This window comes from Bos taurus, chromosome 19 (genome assembly GCF_002263795.3).
Source record: "Bos taurus isolate L1 Dominette 01449 registration number 42190680 breed Hereford chromosome 19, ARS-UCD2.0, whole genome shotgun sequence".
NCBI classification, from domain to species: domain Eukaryota; kingdom Metazoa; phylum Chordata; class Mammalia; order Artiodactyla; family Bovidae; genus Bos; species Bos taurus.
Genome location: NC_037346.1, coordinates 50,170,637 through 50,189,464, shown reverse-complemented (window position 1 = coordinate 50,189,464; position 18,828 = coordinate 50,170,637). Strand labels below are relative to the sequence as shown.

The 18,828-nt window shown below is 52.1% G+C and overlaps 2 protein-coding genes across 2 annotated transcripts; both read left to right on the top strand.

Annotated features, from left to right (window-relative positions):
- The first annotated feature begins 1,490 nt into the window (after positions 1-1,490).
- LOC783125 (testis-expressed protein 19.2) lies at positions 1,491-5,043 on the top strand. The gene is made up of 2 exons (XM_005221091.5): positions 1,491-1,774; positions 3,143-5,043. Exon 2 carries the CDS (start codon positions 3,416-3,418, stop codon positions 4,469-4,471), a length of 1,056 nt encoding a protein of 351 aa, XP_005221148.1. The 5' UTR covers positions 1,491-1,774; positions 3,143-3,415; the 3' UTR covers positions 4,472-5,043.
- A 10,708-nt stretch (positions 5,044-15,751) lies between these two features.
- UTS2R (urotensin 2 receptor) lies at positions 15,752-17,373 on the top strand. Its single transcript, NM_001040484.1, is given in 1 exon segment — positions 15,752-17,373. A coding segment is annotated over 1 exon segment (1,155 nt). The 5' UTR covers positions 15,752-15,838; the 3' UTR covers positions 16,994-17,373.
- Positions 17,374-18,828: the final 1,455 nt, after the last annotated feature.

Sequence of the window (18,828 nt, the reverse complement as noted above, 5' to 3'; positions counted from 1 at the left end):
GTGACTAAGCACACACACACACATATATACACTCTTTTTCATATTCTTTTCCATTATGGCTTATCACTGGATGTTGAATATAGTTCTCTGTGCTACACAGTGGGCTTCCCTGGTGGTTTAGATGGTAAAGAATCCGCCTGCGATGCAGGAGACCACTATTTGATCTCTGCATCAGGAAGATCCCCTGGAGAAGGAAATGGCAACCCATTCCAGTATTCTTACCTGGGAAATCCGATGGACAGAGGAGCCTGGCAGACTACAGTCCACAGGGTTGCACAGTCCGACAGGACTGAGAGGCTCACTTTCACTTTCTGTGCTATACTGTAAGACCTTGTTTACACATTCTCTATAGAATAGTTTGCATCTGTTAATCCCAAACACCTAATCCTTCTCTCCTACATCCCCCATCCCTCTTGGCAACCACAAGTCTGTTTCCTATGTCTGTGAGAGTGTTTCTGTTTGTGCTGTATTTTAGAGTCCACATATAAGATCATATGGTATTTGTCTTTCTGTTTCTGACTTCCCTTAGTATGATAACCTTTAGGTCCGTCTATGTTGCTGTAAATGGCAATGTTTCATTCTTTTTTTATGACCAAATAATAATCCATTGTATATATATATGGATTATTATACATATATGCTAAGTTGCTTCAGTCATGTTTGACTCTTTGCGACCCCATGGACTGTAGCCTGCAAGGCTCATCCATCCATAGGATTCTCCAGGCAAAGATCCTGAAGTGGGTTGCCATTTCCTACTCCAGAGGATCTTCCCTACCCAGGGATTGAAACTGTATGTCTTGTACCTCCCGAATTGCCAGGCAGATTCTTTACCATTAGTGCCACCTGGGATACATCTTTATCCATTTGCCTGTCAATGGGCATATATATCGTTTCCATGTCTTAGCTATTGTGAATAGTGCTTCTATGAACATTGGGGTGCATGTTTCTTTTCAAATTACAGTCTTCTCTGGATACATGTCCAGGAGTGGGATTGCTGGATCATGTGACAACTCTATTTTTAGTTTTTTTGAGAAAACTTCATACTGTTCTCTATACTTGCAGTACCAGTTTACATTCCCACCAACAACGTAGGATGTTTTTCTTTTCTCCACACCCTCTCCAGCAATTATTTATTATTTATAGGTAAAGAGCCTTTATTTTAAAAGTGAAAAGTCAGAGGGCCAGAAATATGCCTAAATTGTAAATAACAGTTTACAGTTTCTGGAATTCATAAAGAAACTTTCATCAAGAGATACAAGAAAGAATCCATTTTAACCACAGAAAGACAGGCTCTGTGATCAAGTATGTCACCCAAGGGACCCACAAAGGGACAATAACCATAAGAGAGAGAATCACCCACACAATTTCAGAAACCTGCAGAATGAAGAGAACAATGGGAACAGTCTTCTCAGCCCTCAGAGGAGCAAATATCACAGGAACAATCACCCTGGTGACAGGGTTAGAGGAACAAGACTGCCCTCTCTGGGGGCTACACAGGCTCTCCTGGGATGAGGGAAGTGAGAATGACTCAGCAGTTTCATTTCCTGGTGGGCTGAGGCTCATGGGAAATATTGAGCCCAGAGCACCATGGGAAATGGCTCTTTATATGCTTAGGCAGGATCCCTTCCCTGCTTTCCCCACGTGTACCCACAGGAGGGCGGTACCAAGCTGGGTGAGAACTCCTTGAAGTGGAAGAGTGGGGCCTACAGACTAACAGTGTGGGGCTTGGAGCCTGCAGTGCCAATGTGATCCAGCGTAGCCTCAGGCCAGACAGGTTAGCTCAGGTGGGGGTGGTTCAGTCAGGCTCCTTCAGGTTTTATAAGGTTCAGATTCTGACAGATACCTCAGGTTCTGTCAGTTTCCATCAGGTTCTGACACATTCTGTCAAGTTCCCTCAGGTTCTGACAGCTCTATCAGATTCCAAGAGGTTCTAACAAGTTCTGTCAGGTTCTGTTAGATTTGGTCAGGTTCTGACCAGCTCCCTCGGGTTCTGATATTCTCTCAGGTTCCAATAGGTCCCTTCAGGTTTTTTCAGGCTCTATCAGGTTCTGTTAGTTTCCCTCAGGTTTTCTCATTCTCTGGCAGGTTCTATTGGATTTGGTGAGATCTGACAGGATCCTCAGGTTCTGACCAATTCTCTGGTTCTGACAGGTTCCATCAGGTTCTGTCAGATTTAGTCAGGTTCTGTCAGATTGGACAGATTTGGTCAGGTCTGACAGGATCCCTCAGGTTCTGACTGATTCTCTCAGATTCTGTCAGGTTCAGTCAGGTTTTGTCAGATTTGTTCAGGTTCTGACAGATTCCCTCAGGTGCTCACAGATTCTCACACGTTCTAACAGGTATTATCAGATTTGGTCATGTTCTGACCAGCTCCCTCACGTTCTGACTTTCTCTCAGGTTCCAACACTTTCCTTCAGGTTTTGTCAGTCTCTGGCAGGTTCTATCAGATTTGGTAAGATCTGACAGGACCCTCAGGTTCTGACCGAGTCTCTGGTTCTGTCAGGTTCCCTCAGGTTCTGTCAGATTCAGTCAGATTTGGTCAGGTCTGACAGGATCCCTCAGGTTCGGGCCAATTCTCTCTGTTGGGTTACGACAGATTTCCTTAGGTTCTGATAGATTCCCTCAGGTTCTGACCAATTCTTTCAGATTCTGTCAGTTTCAATCAGGTTTTGTCAGCGTTGATCAGGATCTGACAGTGTCCCTCAGGTTTTCACAGATTCTCACAGGTTCCAACAGGTTTGTCAGATTTGGTCAGGTTCTGTCACATTCGGTCAGATTTGTTCAGGGGCTCACAGTTTCCCTCAGTTTCTGACAGATTTTGACAGATTCTCTCAGGGTCTGATCAATTCTGTTTCTGTCATGTCCTGACAGGTTTCCTTTGGTTCTGACAGATTCTCTGAGGTTCTGACATGTTCTCTCAGGTTTTGTCAGATTCGGTCAGGTTCTGACCAATTCTCTCGGGTTCTGTCAGATTTGGTCAGATTCTGACAGGAACCTCGGATTCTGAGTGATTCTTTCTGGTTCTGTCAGGTCCTGAGAGGTTCCCTCAGGTTTTGTCAGATGTGGTCAGGTTCTCCTCCCTGTGTGATTTGCTCCCACCTACCTGCTGGGGGCGCCCTAACCTCACTGCTTTTCTTTGCAGATCCCAGAGAACCGAGCCCTGGCATCAGCAGAAGTTAATTCCAGAGTTTCTTCCCTGCCAACCTCTACAGGTCCCTGTTGGATCGGGACACAGTTCATCCACCGCCACCTCAAATTCTTCTCCTGGTGATCCTCATCTTTCTCCTCTCTGTTCTCTTGCCCCTCCTCCCTGACCCTTGCTCTTCACTGCGCCCTCTTCTGTGGACCAGATCTTCGAAAATCACAGCTAGTCCTTCTTCTTCTGCCTGTGTCTCAGGAGTCAGACAGCTTGGCCATGTGCCCTCCAGTCAGCAAGCGGTATGCGGCAGAGGGCATGTCCTATCTCCATGCATCCTGGAGGTATCAGCTTCAACATGGCAGACAGCTAAGGATCTGCTTTGCTTGTTACAAGGCTGCCTTTCTGGACCTTAAGCGGCAGCTAGAGTCAGAAGACTTGGAAGATGGAGATTGGGACCCTGAGCTTATGGATAACTCAGAGACAGGGTCTGAGCAAGGGTCATCCCCAGTGATGGGGCCAAACTGGGCGCAGGGCCTATGGGAGCCTGCACAGGGCGAGTCTGTGGGCTGGGGATTGGACACCCTGGCGTCAGGCCCTGTGGAGTCAGAAGACATGGACCTAGATGATCACTTTGTGCCCACTGAGCTGCAGCCTCAGGATGCGGCACCTCTGGGCCTGGATGCTGAAGATGCTGACTGGACCCAGGGCCTTCCCTGGAGATTTGGGGAAATCCCTACCTGTTCCCACTGGCCAAGCCCCTCCATTCCATGGGAGGGGTTTTTCAAAGTGGACTTGCCTGCAGGAGAGCCCATGGTATTGGAGCTGGGCACCACACAGGACATGGACCCTCTTGAGGCTGAAGCCTATTTACTGGACCTGCAGATCCTCTCCCTAGTGGGCCGCTATGATGCTGTCTACCTCCAGAAGATGAAGCCAAGAGGGGTCCGAATGACCCCAGGCCAGTGTTGGAAACTGCTGTTGGAGCCTGATGAGGTGTGGGTGGTGAGACTCCAAGATGCACCCCAGAAGCAGGAACTGCACCACTGGAAGCTAATCATTCTGGAATCCTCCCCTCCAGGGCAGATTGAAGAGCTGGTGCCTGCGGATTCAGCCCTGCTTAAGAGGGGATTCACCATCCTTTCTTATTCACCCTCGGCCAAGAGGAAGCCTGAGGAGGGGGACTCAGCCTCTAGGCCACAGTCCTCCACCCAAGGAGGGGATGCCGGTACCAGTGGGCCCAGAGAGCCTGGGGAGAACCTGGCTGCTATGGGAGCCTCGGCCCTGGGAGAGCTGCCACATTTCCAGCCCCTCAACCCAGGGTCCCAGAACTGAGGGACTGAGGTCCACGTGGTCACCATTGTCCTGGCTTCCCCAGAACATCAGAGGCTAGAAGGACTGACCACTCCACAGAAGCCAGGTAACCATTAGCAATGGATGGGGACTTGGGCCTGGGGAGGAAAAATGGTGAGTGGCCAGAGGTTAAGAAATGGGACCTACCATAGCCTAACAAGGAAGCAACAGAAATATCAGTATTGAGGAGAGAAGCCAACTATCAAGGAGTTAGGAACATGAAGCCGACAAGGATGTGCTGGTGTGAACAACTGCTGCAGAATGTGGCATGAAGAGTAGGGTGCAGAGCTGTGCCCTCGACTTGTAGAGAAATGCCATGGGTGGGATACATACTCTCAGTCTTGGGTGACAGGGTCACCAGATGGTCTCTGGGTCTCCACAGGACCCTGTCAGCAGCACTGGACATTCTGCTCTGTAGCGAGAGAAGGCCCGGTTTTAAATGTTGGCCTTTTAATGCAATTTGACAGTTTAGTTCTTGTTTTAATTTAATAAAGTATTAAGAGTTGTGCATCAAAGCCCTGTCTTAACTCATCCTCAGCTAGTCCTTATTGTCTCAGTGTTCCGGTCAAGTCACCTTTACAGATTTAAGTCCCCTGGGAGCAGGGGACAGAGAGTGGAGCAGCACAGGCCAGATGAGGATTCTGGTCAGTTTTTTGGCTCATAGTGCTTACAGGTGTTTATCACATTATTTATAAACAACTAATACATACACACATGCTTAAAATAACAAAGAGCCATACTTTGAACAATGAGACTGTGTCATCAAATGCAGATTTTAGTCACTCTAAATTTGTGCCCCTGATATTTAAAAACAAACAAATAAACAAAAACTAGAGGTAGAACCATGCACAAAAATTGCTAATAATGTTCACGACACAGGAGAGGGAAATGGGGGACCGTGTGCATCAGCCTCTCCATGCTTTGCACAGACTTACAGGAGAAGGAAGCTTTGGAGGTCTTGTCAGAGTGCTGTGGGCCAGGAAGAAGCTCTTAGCTGGCAACTTCTCTTCCTTATAAACAACCAATCTAGAGGGTTCCACAGTCCTTTGCTCGGAGTCTGGTTGGCAGAGCCTCCAGTGATTCAAAGATGAGCTGTCTCTTTCAGTGAAAGATGCAGTCTAAGGGTCTACTCTAGGGGTGGGAGTTGGGGAGTTGCTGCTATGTTAGGTATTAACATAGTAAGGTCCTTTCATTGATATCTGGGAACAGTCTTTTTCTCTCATACCTTTCAGATGTGAATCTCCAGGTAGGTCTTGAAGACATCTGATGCTAATTAGATGGAGGGAAGGCATTGATACAGCAGCCACTCAAAACACTTCATTTCAACACGATCTCATAACTCTGTAGGCATTTATTGACTTGGAGTCTGTATTTGAACGTATATCTGGCTCTTCTTCCAAGTAAAGAGCGTGGTCTTGCCTTCATCCCCTCCTTTCTCTGTCCCTCCAGGTTAAACAGTCCATTTATTCATGGATCCAGCAAACCCTTATTTGAGGCAGGCTATTTTTCTTAAATGACCCAGCTGCTTTGCAGTACTGCAGTGATGCTGAGGTCAGGAGGAGGCAGCCCTGAAATAGAGCCCAAGCAAGAGCCCCAGCTCTTTGCCAAGAGGCTACAGCCAGTTCCTCAGCTCTTCTCATCTGAAAATGGGAAAAACATCAATTCACAAGATAATGGTGAAGATGAAAGAAGATCAAGTGTATCCTAAAAAAAATTAAACATATAATTTCCATATGACCCAACAATTCTACTCCTAGGTATATACCCAAATAATTTAAAAACATATACCCACATGCTTCTAGCAGCATTATTCACAAAAGGTGGAAACAACCCAAAGTTCATCAACTGACAAATGGATAAACAAACTGTAATCTAGCCATACAGTGGGGTGTTACTATTGAGCCATAAAGAGAATGAGGCTTCCCTGTTGGCTCAGTGGTAAAGAATCCACCTGCTAATGCAGGAGACACAGTTTTGATCCCTGGGTTGGGAAGATCCCCTAGAGAAGGAAATGGCTACCCACTCCAGTATTCTTGCCTGGGAAGTCCCATGGACAGAAGAACCTGGTGGGCTACAGTCCACGGGGTTGCAAAAGAGTAGGACAGGACTGAAGTGACTAAAGCAAAAATGAAAAGGAGTGAAGTTCTGATGCTGCAACATGGATAAATCTTGAAAACTGTGATAAGTGAATGGAGTTGTCACAAAAGAGTTTGCATTGTATAATTTCATTTCTGTGAAATATTCAGAATAGGCAAATCCATGGAAACAATAGCAATGAATGGTTGCCAGAGACTGAGGGAAAAGGGGAGGAGGAAATAATTGCTTAGTGGATATAGGGTCTCCTTCTGAGGTGATGAAAATATTCTGGAACTAGATGGAGGTGATAGTCGCACAATATTGTGAATGTACTACAAGCCACTGGATAGTTAACTACGTTATGTGAATTTCACTGCAATTTAAAAAAATCAAATGTAAAACATGTAGAACATTGGCCCAGAGTAGGGGTAATTGTCCGTTCTCTTTTCAGAGGACCTGTGAGGAACAGTGCCAACCATCCCACCCCCGCCACTGCCGCCCCGCCAGCCCTGTCATGCTGCTCCAATGTGAATTAATCCACTCTTTCCATTAAAACAGCTACAGTCAGCTCTGGCCTTCCCACTGTATACAATTACACGGTGATTTTCTCTCAAATCCAGAGCAGCAGCACAAATAATTACGCTTATTGCATTCACAGCCTGGGTGCCTGTGGAGGGATATTCCTGTCAGGTGTCCCAAATAGCATTAAAAGTAATTTGTCATTGATCAGCAATTCAAATTTAATTCTATATTTTATCAGTCGATGGTGCGCCGGCCCCAGAAGGTCAGACCTGGTGTGCGTCTCTGTGAGGAACTAGGCCGAGAGCACTGGAAAGAGCACAGGACAGAGAGGCTGAGTCCAAAGGGAGGGGAGATGGCACAGGGCGTGTGGCATCCCACCATCTGTGGTGCAGGCCCCCTCCAGAAACATCTACTGCAGCGCTGGCAGCATTCCCAGCCCTGGGAAGGGCCGCAGAGAGGGTTGGACAACGTACGCCATGGTTTTTCCAAACCACCCTGAGAGCAGCTGCCCAGCAGGTGAGGTGGGGGTGGGGACCTATGACCCCAGAGCTTCTGGTATTTCTGAGGGAAGCAGGAGGACAGGACTGGCCAAATCTCCTTCTATTCTGCGCAGGGAAGGAGCTTGATGGACACGATCAAGATGTGTGTCCATGTTGCTGACCACAACCAGGCCTGGGGCTCCTCCCGCCTCTGAGGGACCTGCTCCGGTCCAAGCCAACCCCTGCCCCTGGGGCCTGGGGCATCTTTGTGTTGCAGGAGCCTCTGTTTCTGGGGTGGTCCATGCTCTCCAGTGCCCAGACCCTGGGCCCTTGGTGGAAACACTGCAGGAAGGACGAAGTGTCTCCACAAATTGTCCTGCCACGGCAATGATTTCTGTGTTGGGGGCAACATGGGTGAAGCGTGCGCTTTCAGGAAAGGGGTCCCTGCCCCAACCCACAGGCAGAAATCTGCTAATGTTTCTGGGGCTTCTTTAGAAGTTTCTGTGTTAGGCAGGGAAGACAACTAGGGACTGAGACTTCCCTACCCCAACGTCAGGCACCCCCACACCAGCTGAGGACTGGGCTACAGTCACTGCTAGCACCTGAGGAGGTGGCGCAGGGTCCAGATGTTCCCGTGGGCGCCCTAGCATGGTGTGAAGGAGGCACGCACCCCCTCCCCTGCAGTCTGACCCTCTGAAGACCCAGGCCTCGGGGCCTTTGGGCCTTGCGCTGCGGCTGCTGATGGGCCACACCCTGACCTGCACAGGCCATGGTAGCACAGGGCAGATGTCCAGGCACCCAGGACCTCACTGCACCAGGGGACAGTTGACCACTCCTTGGCTTGAGCTGAGACTGTGGCCTGTTCCAGCTTTAATCTCTGTCTTCTGGGGGCTTCAGCTTTGTGCCTGGCAGGTCATACCACACGGACCCCTATGATTTAGGAAAATCATTTCTTCCTGCCACGTCCTAGCAGTCCCACAGCACAGAGCCCCCTCCTCCAGGACCCCCTCCTGGACCAGCCCCCCTCTGTGGTTAGAGGGGATGTCTGTCTCTTCCCCTCACTCAGCCAGGAGCCAAACACAGCCCAGATGCAGCTGCCCTTCTGTCTTGGGCAGCCACATGAAAGGTGATCGTGGCTCCTCTCCTCACTAGACCGAACATTTCTTAAAGGCAGGGACCATGGCGTCACCTTCTTCTTCATCGCCATCATTGTCTTGACCACCAGTGGTTACTGAGAGCCACCAGCACTTATAAGCATAAACTCCTTTAAATCTCTCAATACTCAGATGAGATAAGGTCTACTTTTAGTCGCATTTTACAGATGAGGAAACTGAGGCACAGAGAGATGGTCGTTCCCCTGAGGCCACGCAGCTGCCCAGGGAAGGCACCCAGATCCACACCGAGGCAGCTGGAGTCCTGACGTCCTTGGCCATCTCCGTATCTGGTCCAGGGCTCTCTGCCTGACTCTGCTCAACATCTGGCCCTAGGAAAGGCCAGATTAGTTGGGGTGTGTGGTGCAGAGCATCACAGAGCCTTTCAGAGGGTGAGTGAGCTCGTATGGATCAGGTTAAGAGAAAAAATATAAGTGCAAAAAGATAGGTACAGTATGTTCCATTTACAACAATATTAAAGCACATTATGAATTGCACATGGAAAAGACATGATCAAAAACAAAAGTCATCAGGACAAAGTCAGGACAGCGGTGCCTCTAGGGAGAGAGGAGAATGGGAACTTGGAGGGCTAGGGATGCATTATTTCCTTAAACAACCATTGGAAGCAACTATGGAAAAATACCATCACTTGAGCTAGACGGAGGCACCCAGGTGTGTGTCATGTACTGAGTGAAGGTTACAATACTGCCACTGCTGACAGTGCTGCTGCTGCTGCTGGTGATGGAGGTGGTGGTGATGGAGGTGGTGGTAAAGTTGATGGTGATGATGGTCCTGGAGATTTTTAAACCCAAAGTCTATCTGAGCGTGCACTTAAATACTCCAGGAGAGACCTGTAGGAACAGGGACCCCCTATCTTGGATTCTGCCTGCAGCAGAGGTGCCTCCATTAGTTTGGAGGCCCAGGCCCCCCTCCCCACTGCTGTTTTCAGGGGTGGGGCTGAAGGACCCCACAAAGGTGGGGCCCTGAGCTTCTGGTTTCCCAAGGAGGCAGGAAGGAGCGTGATGGCCATGCTGAGGGGAGCGGTGCCTCTGTACTCTGCTCCCTGGACAGAATCAGGAGTTAGAGCCCACGGAGAATGTGAGGACGTGGCCTTGGCTGTCCTGCTTTTAGGACAGAACTGGAGGCCCTGGGGTTTCTATCCATCTCCTGCACCAACTCCCATTTTGCCATCCCCATAAGGGCGCTCGGGGCCTCTGCATCCAGCCTTTTCACTCAGAATACACAGTATGAAACTGTGTATTCATGGATTCTGAACTGGGGCCCTTTTCCACAGGCTACCAGGCCTGAATGGCCCCCTGGGACCTGGGAGGCAGCAGCGCCGGACCTGCAGCACCTCTCCTCTAGGCAGAAGTGCCACAGGGCTCCCCTAGGGGCCCCAGTGTCAACAGTGAGAGAGACAGTGTTGTGTGTACTTGACATTTCTCTTCCCTCTCCCTGCATCCAGCTTTCCCAAACCCGAATATTTATAGTCGGGACCTCTCTGAACTCTCATGAGTTCAGTCACCTGGACTGCTCAGATGCTGGAGGCTCTCTGCTAGTCTACAGGGGCCCGCCTCCAGCTGGAGACCTGGACAGGTTTTAATTGGTTTGATTGCAATCCTCATCCCTCCAGCTGGGTCTCAGATCTTGAGTATTTGAGACAAGGATTGGGGAAATTGTTTCTGAAATTGAAATCAAGTAACAACATTAGCAGCGGCATCAAGGGAAGAATCTCCTGGAAAACAGTTAGCTACTGACTGCAGAAGGGCCCTAAGCTGGGGGAGGGACAGCCAAGCAGGTGTGTCCCTTCTGGGACCTCCTTCTGGGGCATGGGCCCCCCGGCTGGGCCCTAGACAGTCTCTGTCAGTGACTGGTGAGGCTATGTGGGCCATTTCTGCCCAACTCTGGACTCCTTCCACTCTGCTCTCCTGAAGGGGCTGGCCTAGACTCTTACAGGTGCACTGAGGCCTGTTTTCCCTCCACCCCCAGTCCTACTCCCTTCCCTTTCTCTTTCCAAGGCATTTTTTTAGGGGCTGGGGGGACAGGACAGTGACAAGATGTGCCTCTGACAAGTCTGTGATCAGGCTGGGTGGGCACCTGTGAAGAGACCCCACGAAGCCAGATTCAGCCTATGGCATCTCATCTTCCACCTAATTTAGTAATCCAGTTGGAAAAGAGTTCTTGCAGAAAAATGATCATTTAAAAATATAATGAACCCATTATATGAAGAGCAAAGCTTTAAAGTCACATTTGTGGAAAGTGGGAGCTTTATAATTATGATTTATGATTTAATGGTCCATAAAATGAATCAGAGACAGGCTTAGTCATGCGACTCTTTGTGACCCCATAGACTATAACTTGCCAGGCTCCTCTGTCCAGGGAATTCGCCAGGCAAGAATACTGGAGTGGGTAGCCATTCCCTTCTCCAGGACATCTTCCCGACCCAGGGATCAAACCTGGGTCTCCTGCGTTGCAGGAAGATTTCTTACTATCTGAGCCACCAGGGAAGCCCCATTAAATGCAGAGCAAAGTTTAAAGTCACATTTGTGGAAAGTGGGAGCTTTATGATTATGATTTAATGGTCCATAAAGTGAATCAGAGACAGGCAGAGTTTAGTTTGCAAAGAACACAGTAGATCTTAGGGATGTGGTCCACTAACCCGAGGACAGCAGCACCATCTCCCTGAAGGATCCTGGCCCTCTTTCCTCAAGCCCCAAGCCCTGACCACTGGAGCCATTCGGGTCCTCTCAGGTCCAGGTTAAGGACAGTGCAATAGAGGAAGAGTTTCAGATAATCTCCCTGATGATGTCCCTTGAGAGGACATATCAGCCACCAGCACCTTCAGGTCTCCCAGAGAGGAGGCCATGGGCTGTGTGGCCTGTGGCTCTGCAGGACGTCGTGACCAGGAGATGAGACCAAGGCTGCTCTGAGATGGGGAGGGAGCTGACCAACACCTAAACAGATGCTGTCCTTGATCATCCATATTTCCCAGCCTGCAGCCCTGAGGGCCTATGTCAAGCCAGGTTGCTCAGTGACCCCAGCAGCTAACCCTGGTGGTGTTCCTGGAAGCTTCTCTCTGTGACCTGGGCATGCCCTTGGTCACAGGGTGTTTGGACCAAAGGCAGCAGATGAGCCTGAACACCATGAGGCCGACCAGCCTGAATCACCTGCCCACAGGACAGGAGGATGAGAGGAAGACCTGCCTATGAGTCTACCTGTCCAAGAGAAGCAGTGGGGTGACTCAAGCACACCCCCATGCCAGGGGCCTCCAGGCTCAGGGACAATGAGGAGTGGAGAGCAGTACTCTGAGGGCCCCAGGGCTCCTAAAAACAGAGTCATCTGGAAAAAATCTGACAACTAAGGACAGTTAGGATTTTTCAAAGAAATAAAGGAAGGACCATGACGCATGAAAGGAACAGAAAATTATAAATCAAAATATTCATAGCAGCACTAGTCACCATCACCAAAATCATCCATCAGGGATGAAGGGAAAAACAAAGTGATTTACCTTGAATCAGAAGATATTCTTCAGGGCGCTTCCCTGGTGGTCCAGTGGCTAAGACCCTATGCTCCCGGTGCAGGGGGCCTCGGTTCAATCCCTGGTCGGGGAACTAGATCCCACATGGTGCAACTAAGACCTGGCCCAGCCAAATAAATAAATACATTAAAAGAAGAAAAAGAAGATAGTCTTCAGTCTTCTGAATACTTCACTCTTCTGTCTTCACAGAATACTCTTCAGTCTTGAAAAGGATGGAAACTCTTACCCTTGCTACAACATGAAGGAAGCTCAAAGACATCATAGTAAGTGAAAGAAGCCAGACACTAAGGGACGAATGTATGATCCCACTCACAGCGGGTCCTTAGAGTAGTGGAATCCATGGAGACCAAAGGAGAATGGTGGTTGTCAGGGGCTGGGGGAATGGGATGTGGAGTTGTCTAATGGGGACAATAAAAGGTTTGTGTTGATAAAAGGTTTTGGAAATAGTGACGAGTGCACATTATGAATGTCTTTAATGACACTGGGTCCTGGCCTCGCATGGGTCTCTCAGAACCACCCTCCACCCACTGCGTCCCCCACAGGTGCAGAGGAGGGTCCAGGGCTTGACTGACAATCTGAATCCGAGTCCGAGGCTCAGTGCTTGGGAAACTGAGGGGTGGTGGAGTGCAGAGGGCGAAGGGAAGCAGAGACGCTCCGCGGTGGGGCCAGCCAGGCTGGACTGAGCTTCACCCCATGGATGCGTCTGGAGTCCCAGCTGCGCCGTGATCTGCCCTCTCGCTTTGCCACCCCCCGCTCCCGCCCCTGCTGCCCTCCCGTCCCTGGGCCTCCGTGGCTCCCCCCACCGCAGCGCATCCTCGCCCCCTCTCTAGCAGCCCCCCTCCCGCGGGTTATTAATATCCGGGCCGGGCGCAGGGCCGCCGCGCATTCCCAGCTGGCAGCCGGGCAGGTGGCGCCGGCGACAGGGGCCTGGGCGCGGAACGCGGCTCTCCAGGCGAGACCGGCGGGCGGGCTCCCCTCCACCAGGCGCCCCTGGGAGCCCCCACGTCCTCTGCGCGCCCCTACCGGGCAGAGCCCTCGGAAAGGTTCCCGTGCCGCGCCGAGTGTTTGGAGACGCTTAGCGACTAAGCGCCGGTCCAGAGCACGACCCCAGGGTGCTCGGCGCCCACACCTGACGGCCGGTGACGGAGGTGGGCGCAGGCACTGCGAGGGTGCGGGGCGGGAGAAGGGGCCGGGATCCTCCCGGGGCGGGGCGCCCTCCCCGCTGGCCCGCACAATCCCCTGCAGGATCGCTCGGCCACGAAGCCCTCCCAGCGGACCCCCGGGAGATGCGTGGCGCTTCGGAGGGTGGAGAGGGTGAGGTGTGCGCGGTGGGCTCGGCGGCTGTTTCGCGTCCCTCCCGGGAGGTCCTCCGCCAGGTTCGCGGTAGCCCCTGCGGGAGGGCTCTGGAACCAGAACCCACTGGGGGCTGCGGCCGCGGAGGGCGCCTCGGGCCGGTAGGAAAGACCCCAGCTCCCCTCGCCAGACCCAAGGCTGAGCCAAGTCCCACGGGCAGGGGGCCTAGGACAGCGTCTCTACACCCAGCTTGCCCTTCTGCACCGAGTGCTCAGTTGGACGCCCCGAGTTTATCCATGTTAGTGCGAACGCTGTACCTGTAGAGGGAAAAAACCGGGAACCAGTTTTATCCGGCCACATTATCCCTAGATGTGGGGAGATTGGGCCATAAAGGGGCCTCTCCTCTCATTCAAGTATTCAGGTTTTAGGTCTCTTTTTTCTCATGAGGGTAATTTTCACCCAGTAAGCACGGGTCATGAGTGTGCAACTCCAGGAGTTTTTACATGTCCGTAGTCGCTAAGTCGTGTCTGACTCTTTGGGACCCCATGGAATGCATAGCCCGCCAGACTCCTCTGTCCATGGGGAGAATGCTGGAGTGCGTTGCCATGCCCTCCTTCAGGGGATCTTCCCAACCCAGGGATCAAACCCAGGTCTCCTGCATTGCAGGCGGATTCTTTACCATCTGAGCCACCAGAACACCTGTGTAACCAGTGCCACATGAGGACATAGCACACGTCCGTCCCGGAGTGCTCTCCGGTGCCCCCTACCAGTTGACACCCTCTTCAACCACTCATAGAGATTTTTTCTTTTCCCCAGCTTCATTCAGGTAAAGGGAATTACACAGTGTGTACTTTTTGTGTATGGTTTCTGTTTCATCCCCCCCACTCAACAGAGCATATTTGAGTTTCATCAAGTTGCTGACTGTTCAATAATTTCATTTTCTTCATCACCTTGGAGCATTTTTATTGGGGGGGGGGGTGTCAGTTTCTTTATCCATACTACTAATCACCAACGTTTGGGTGGTTTCCAGCTTCTGACTGCTATGAACGTTCTCACTCTTGCTTTTTATGGCCATTTGCACTAATTTTTCTTGGCATAAACCTAAGAGTAGAATTGCTGAATGAGAGGACAGACGTGTGTCCAGCTTTACTAAGGGTGCCAGATTGTTCGCCACAGGCGGCTGCACTGTTCTTGTCCTCCACTAGCAGTTCAGGAGTTCATTTCCTTCATGTCCTCCCAGCAGTTTTACGAATTTCCTGTTCAAATTTTGTCTTTTTTTTCCTTTCAGTTGAGTCATTGCTCTTTATTGATCTGTAGTTCTTTCACATATTTTGATTACTAGTTCGTTGTCTGATATGTGTCTTCTGATAATCTTTTCCCAGTCCATGGTTTACATCTTTTACTCTCTCAGTGAAGTTCTTAATTTTCATGAAATCCAATTGGTGGGTCTTTTACTGCAAGCATTTTTTGCTTTTTTTTTTTTTTTGAAAAATCTTCATTTACCCACAGTCATGCAGATATTCTCCTGTATTTCTTCCAGAGCTTGATTAATTAATTGATTTAATCTATTACATAAGGTACACAGTCCACCTTGAATTGTTTTCTTGTGTGGTAGGATATAGGAATCAGGTTTATTTCCCCCATGTGAATAAAGGAAGATTATGAGGGCTTTCCCCTCTTTAACATATTTTCCTATTTGAACTTTAAAGTCGGCAGATATTACTTTTGCAATCTGAACAAAATGTATTTTCTTAAAACATACAGGAGAACTATATGGGGAGGAAGACATAGGGGTCAGCCGGGCTTCCCTGCCCTTCAGGGATGAGGAAGTGAGAAGGCCTAGTGAGAACTCCTGGTTCATCCAGGAGTGAACCATCCTGGTTCATGCCTGCTGTGCTCTGATTTTCAGGAAAGGCCATCCAGCTGAGAGGCCTTTGAACTTGCACTGTGGCCCAGGGTGAGAATGCTACTGGGGCATGCATGGGGGGCAACTGGTCTGGGTGGTACTCTGGTCCCCCTGGATAGCTGGGGAACTGAAGCAGAGTGTTAGAGTTCTGCATGGAGAGTCCCCCAGGGGGTATCACAGTTGGTGAGCACTGTCCCTCTGCAGGCCTCCCAGCCTGGTGGGAACTGTGGCCTCTTATGGCCTCTTGGGAGTGGGAAAGGGTGCCTGACCTGCATCTTTAATGAGCATCCTCTCCTGCAGGACAAGCTTGTTGCCCACAGATGCCCCCTCTCTACCTAAAGGAGCAGCAGGCCCCAGCCCCAAGCCCAGTGTGAGGTGGCAGAGATGGCACTGAGCCCAGAGCCATCGAGCAGGTTCCTGGTGCCGGCTACAATGGGCAGCGCCATGCCCGAGCTGCCTGGTGCCCCCAATGCGTCCCTCAACAGCTCGTTGGCTAGCCCGACGGAGCCCAACTCCCTGGAAGACCTGGTGGCCACGGGCACCATCGGGGTGGTGCTCTCGGCCATGGGTGTGGTAGGCATGGCAGGCAATGTGTACACGCTGACGGTCATGTGCCGCTTCCTGCACACCTCTGCCTCCATGTACGTCTACGTCATCAACCTGGCGCTGGCAGACCTCCTCTACCTGCTCAGCATCCCCTTCATTGTAGCTACCTACGTCACCAAGAGGTGGCACTTCGGCGACGTGGGCTGCCGCGTCCTCTTCAGCCTGGACTTCCTGACCATGCACGCCAGCATCTTCACCCTGACCCTCATGAGCAGGGAGCGCTATGCCGCCGTGGTGAGGCCGCTGGACACGGTGCAGCGTTCCAAGGGCTATCGTAAGGTCCTGGCGCTGGGCACGTGGCTGCTGGCACTGCTGCTGGCACTGCCCATGATGCTGGCCATCCGGCTGGTCCGCAGGGGCCACAAGAGTCTCTGCCTGCCAGCCTGGGGCCAGCGCACCCACCGCGCCTACCTGACGCTGCTCTTCGGGACCAGCATCGTGGGGCCCGGTGTGGTCATCGGGCTGCTCTACGTCCGCCTGGCCCGGGCCTACTGGCTGTCGCAGCGGGCCTCCTTCACGCAGACGCGGCGGCTGCCCAACCCCAGGGTGCTCTACCTCATCCTGGGCATCGTGCTGCTCTTCTGGGCCTGCTTCCTGCCCTTCTGGCTGTGGCAGCTCCTTGCCCAGTACCGTGGGGCCCCACCGCTCGCTCCCCGCTCCGCCCGCATCGTCAATTACCTGACCACCTGCCTCACCTATGGCAACAGCTGTGTGAACCCCTTCCTCTACACGCTGCTCACCAAGAACTACCGTGACTACCGCCAACGCTCGCTCCACAGCAGGGGCACCAGTGGGCCTGTGGGCGTCCGCAGCTTCCCACAGGGCCACACCCGCTGCCAGCTCGGCTCGGGTCGCTCCGTGACCTCCAGCAGCCAGCAAGCCACTGAGACCATCGCACTGTCCCAGGCGGTCCCCGGGAGTCTCTGCGTCTGAGCGTCCCCAGCCTCCCTGTGGGCCCTGGGGGTAGGCTGTGGGGAGTGGCCCCTGGAGCCCAGGTCTCTCCTGGACCACCCTCCCCACGGTCTGCCTCCCTTCCCCAGTCCTCTTCCAGAAAGCTCCTGGCTCTCCCTCACCCCTCACTCACTTCAGCTCCATCAGTGCAGCTACTTTCCTCATAACGCCAAGAAGTGCCCCCAACCCAGTCCATCTGTGAGGGTCTGCAGGAGGCTCAGGCTCAGGGCCAGCTCCTGAAGACCGTGGTGAGTGGAGTCTTCACCAGCCCCCTGCAGACGTGACTGCGTACCTGACGCACGACAGGGTACACCGTGGCAGGTGACACCATGTTGCCACACAAGCTGCCTGTGTGGGACCCTCCTCCTGGCATGAGCGTGGCCCCAGTGGCACCCATTTCTCCCAACTGCCATGTGGTTCCATCCCGCACAGCTTCAGCACCTGGAACAATAAACGCTGAGCTCCCTGAGTCTTGTCTGCAACAGCAGTGTGAGTGGGGTGTCAAAGGAGGCAGGACCCCCAGGACGTCCTCCTGCACTTGGAGGAGCCCATCTGCCTGACCGGGCAGGGGACATGTCTGGCCATTAGGCCTTCCTGACATGGTGGGTGGGTGCCATCTGGCCTGAGCCAGGCCCTGGGTGTGGGGCCTGAGACCCTGGGGTGAGTGAGGCAGGGAGCCACCAGCCTCAACCTGCTCAGGGAGGACAGGCGGCTGGGACATCACTCCAGGGCAGGAACTTGGAGCCCAAACTAAAATCATGAGCCAGAATTACTCTCCCATTTGCAGCTCACCTGCCTCTCCCTCCCCAGACCTTGAGGGGATGGTGGGGGTGGATCATATACAACGCAGTAGGGGATTATCTCATGCCTCCTGTGTACAGCATCCCAGTTGGACCTCCTATGGACACCAAGACCATCAGGCCCTGCCCACAGAGAGCCCACCCACAGGGAAAGGTTTTGGACCTACCCCAACCCCTATCCCACTCTCCGGTGACCAGTTCACTCCACACTGTACCCCTAATTCACATCCCAACCTGGGCCCCAGCCATGGCTGCACACACATCAGATTCAAGGCCTTGACTGGATCCTAATGTGTTGGCAGGTGGAGATCTGGCCGCTAAGTATGGAGTGGGAGGCTACTGGCCCCACCTGGGACCCCCAATGTTTTGGGAAGAAAACAGCCCAAAGTTTGTACCTTGATCAAGGCCCCATGTCTCTGTTTCCTGAATCCTAATTCCAGAATGCACCCAGAAGGCCCCAAACTTGGAAAACAGAGACCCTCCCCTACCCCGAGTGTCCCTGCAATCCCCATTCATCTGCACATGTGAAGGTGCTCTTTGCACTATTTCTTGGCATGATACTGAAGAACTTACCTTTTTGGCCCCAAATTTAAGACCTGAGTACCCTGGTTAGTGCTCCCACATGGGCTGGCTGAGCTTCTACTGCCAGGCCTGGGACAGCTGCAGGGGCTGTCTTCCCACCTCCCACTTAGAAGTGCTCCCACACTCCTGCCAGCCTCTGGGGAGCCTCATGATAACACCGTGAGTGTTTCAGAGTGCTTAAAAATGTCCAGCAGGCTCTCATGCCTGTGTACTCACACACACAGCCACGTGGAGACTCCTACTGGCCTACTACAGCTTGGCCAACCTCCCTGGACCCACCGCCCACAGTCCCTCCCTCTCCCCTCACCACAGGCCCCCAGGACCCAACAGTCAGGGACCGGTGATTTATGGAGGCCTAGTCTGGCTCAAGACCCACAGTCAGCAGCCCATCAGGCATGGTGCCTGGCCCTTGGCAAGCCGGAGAGCAGAGAGCCC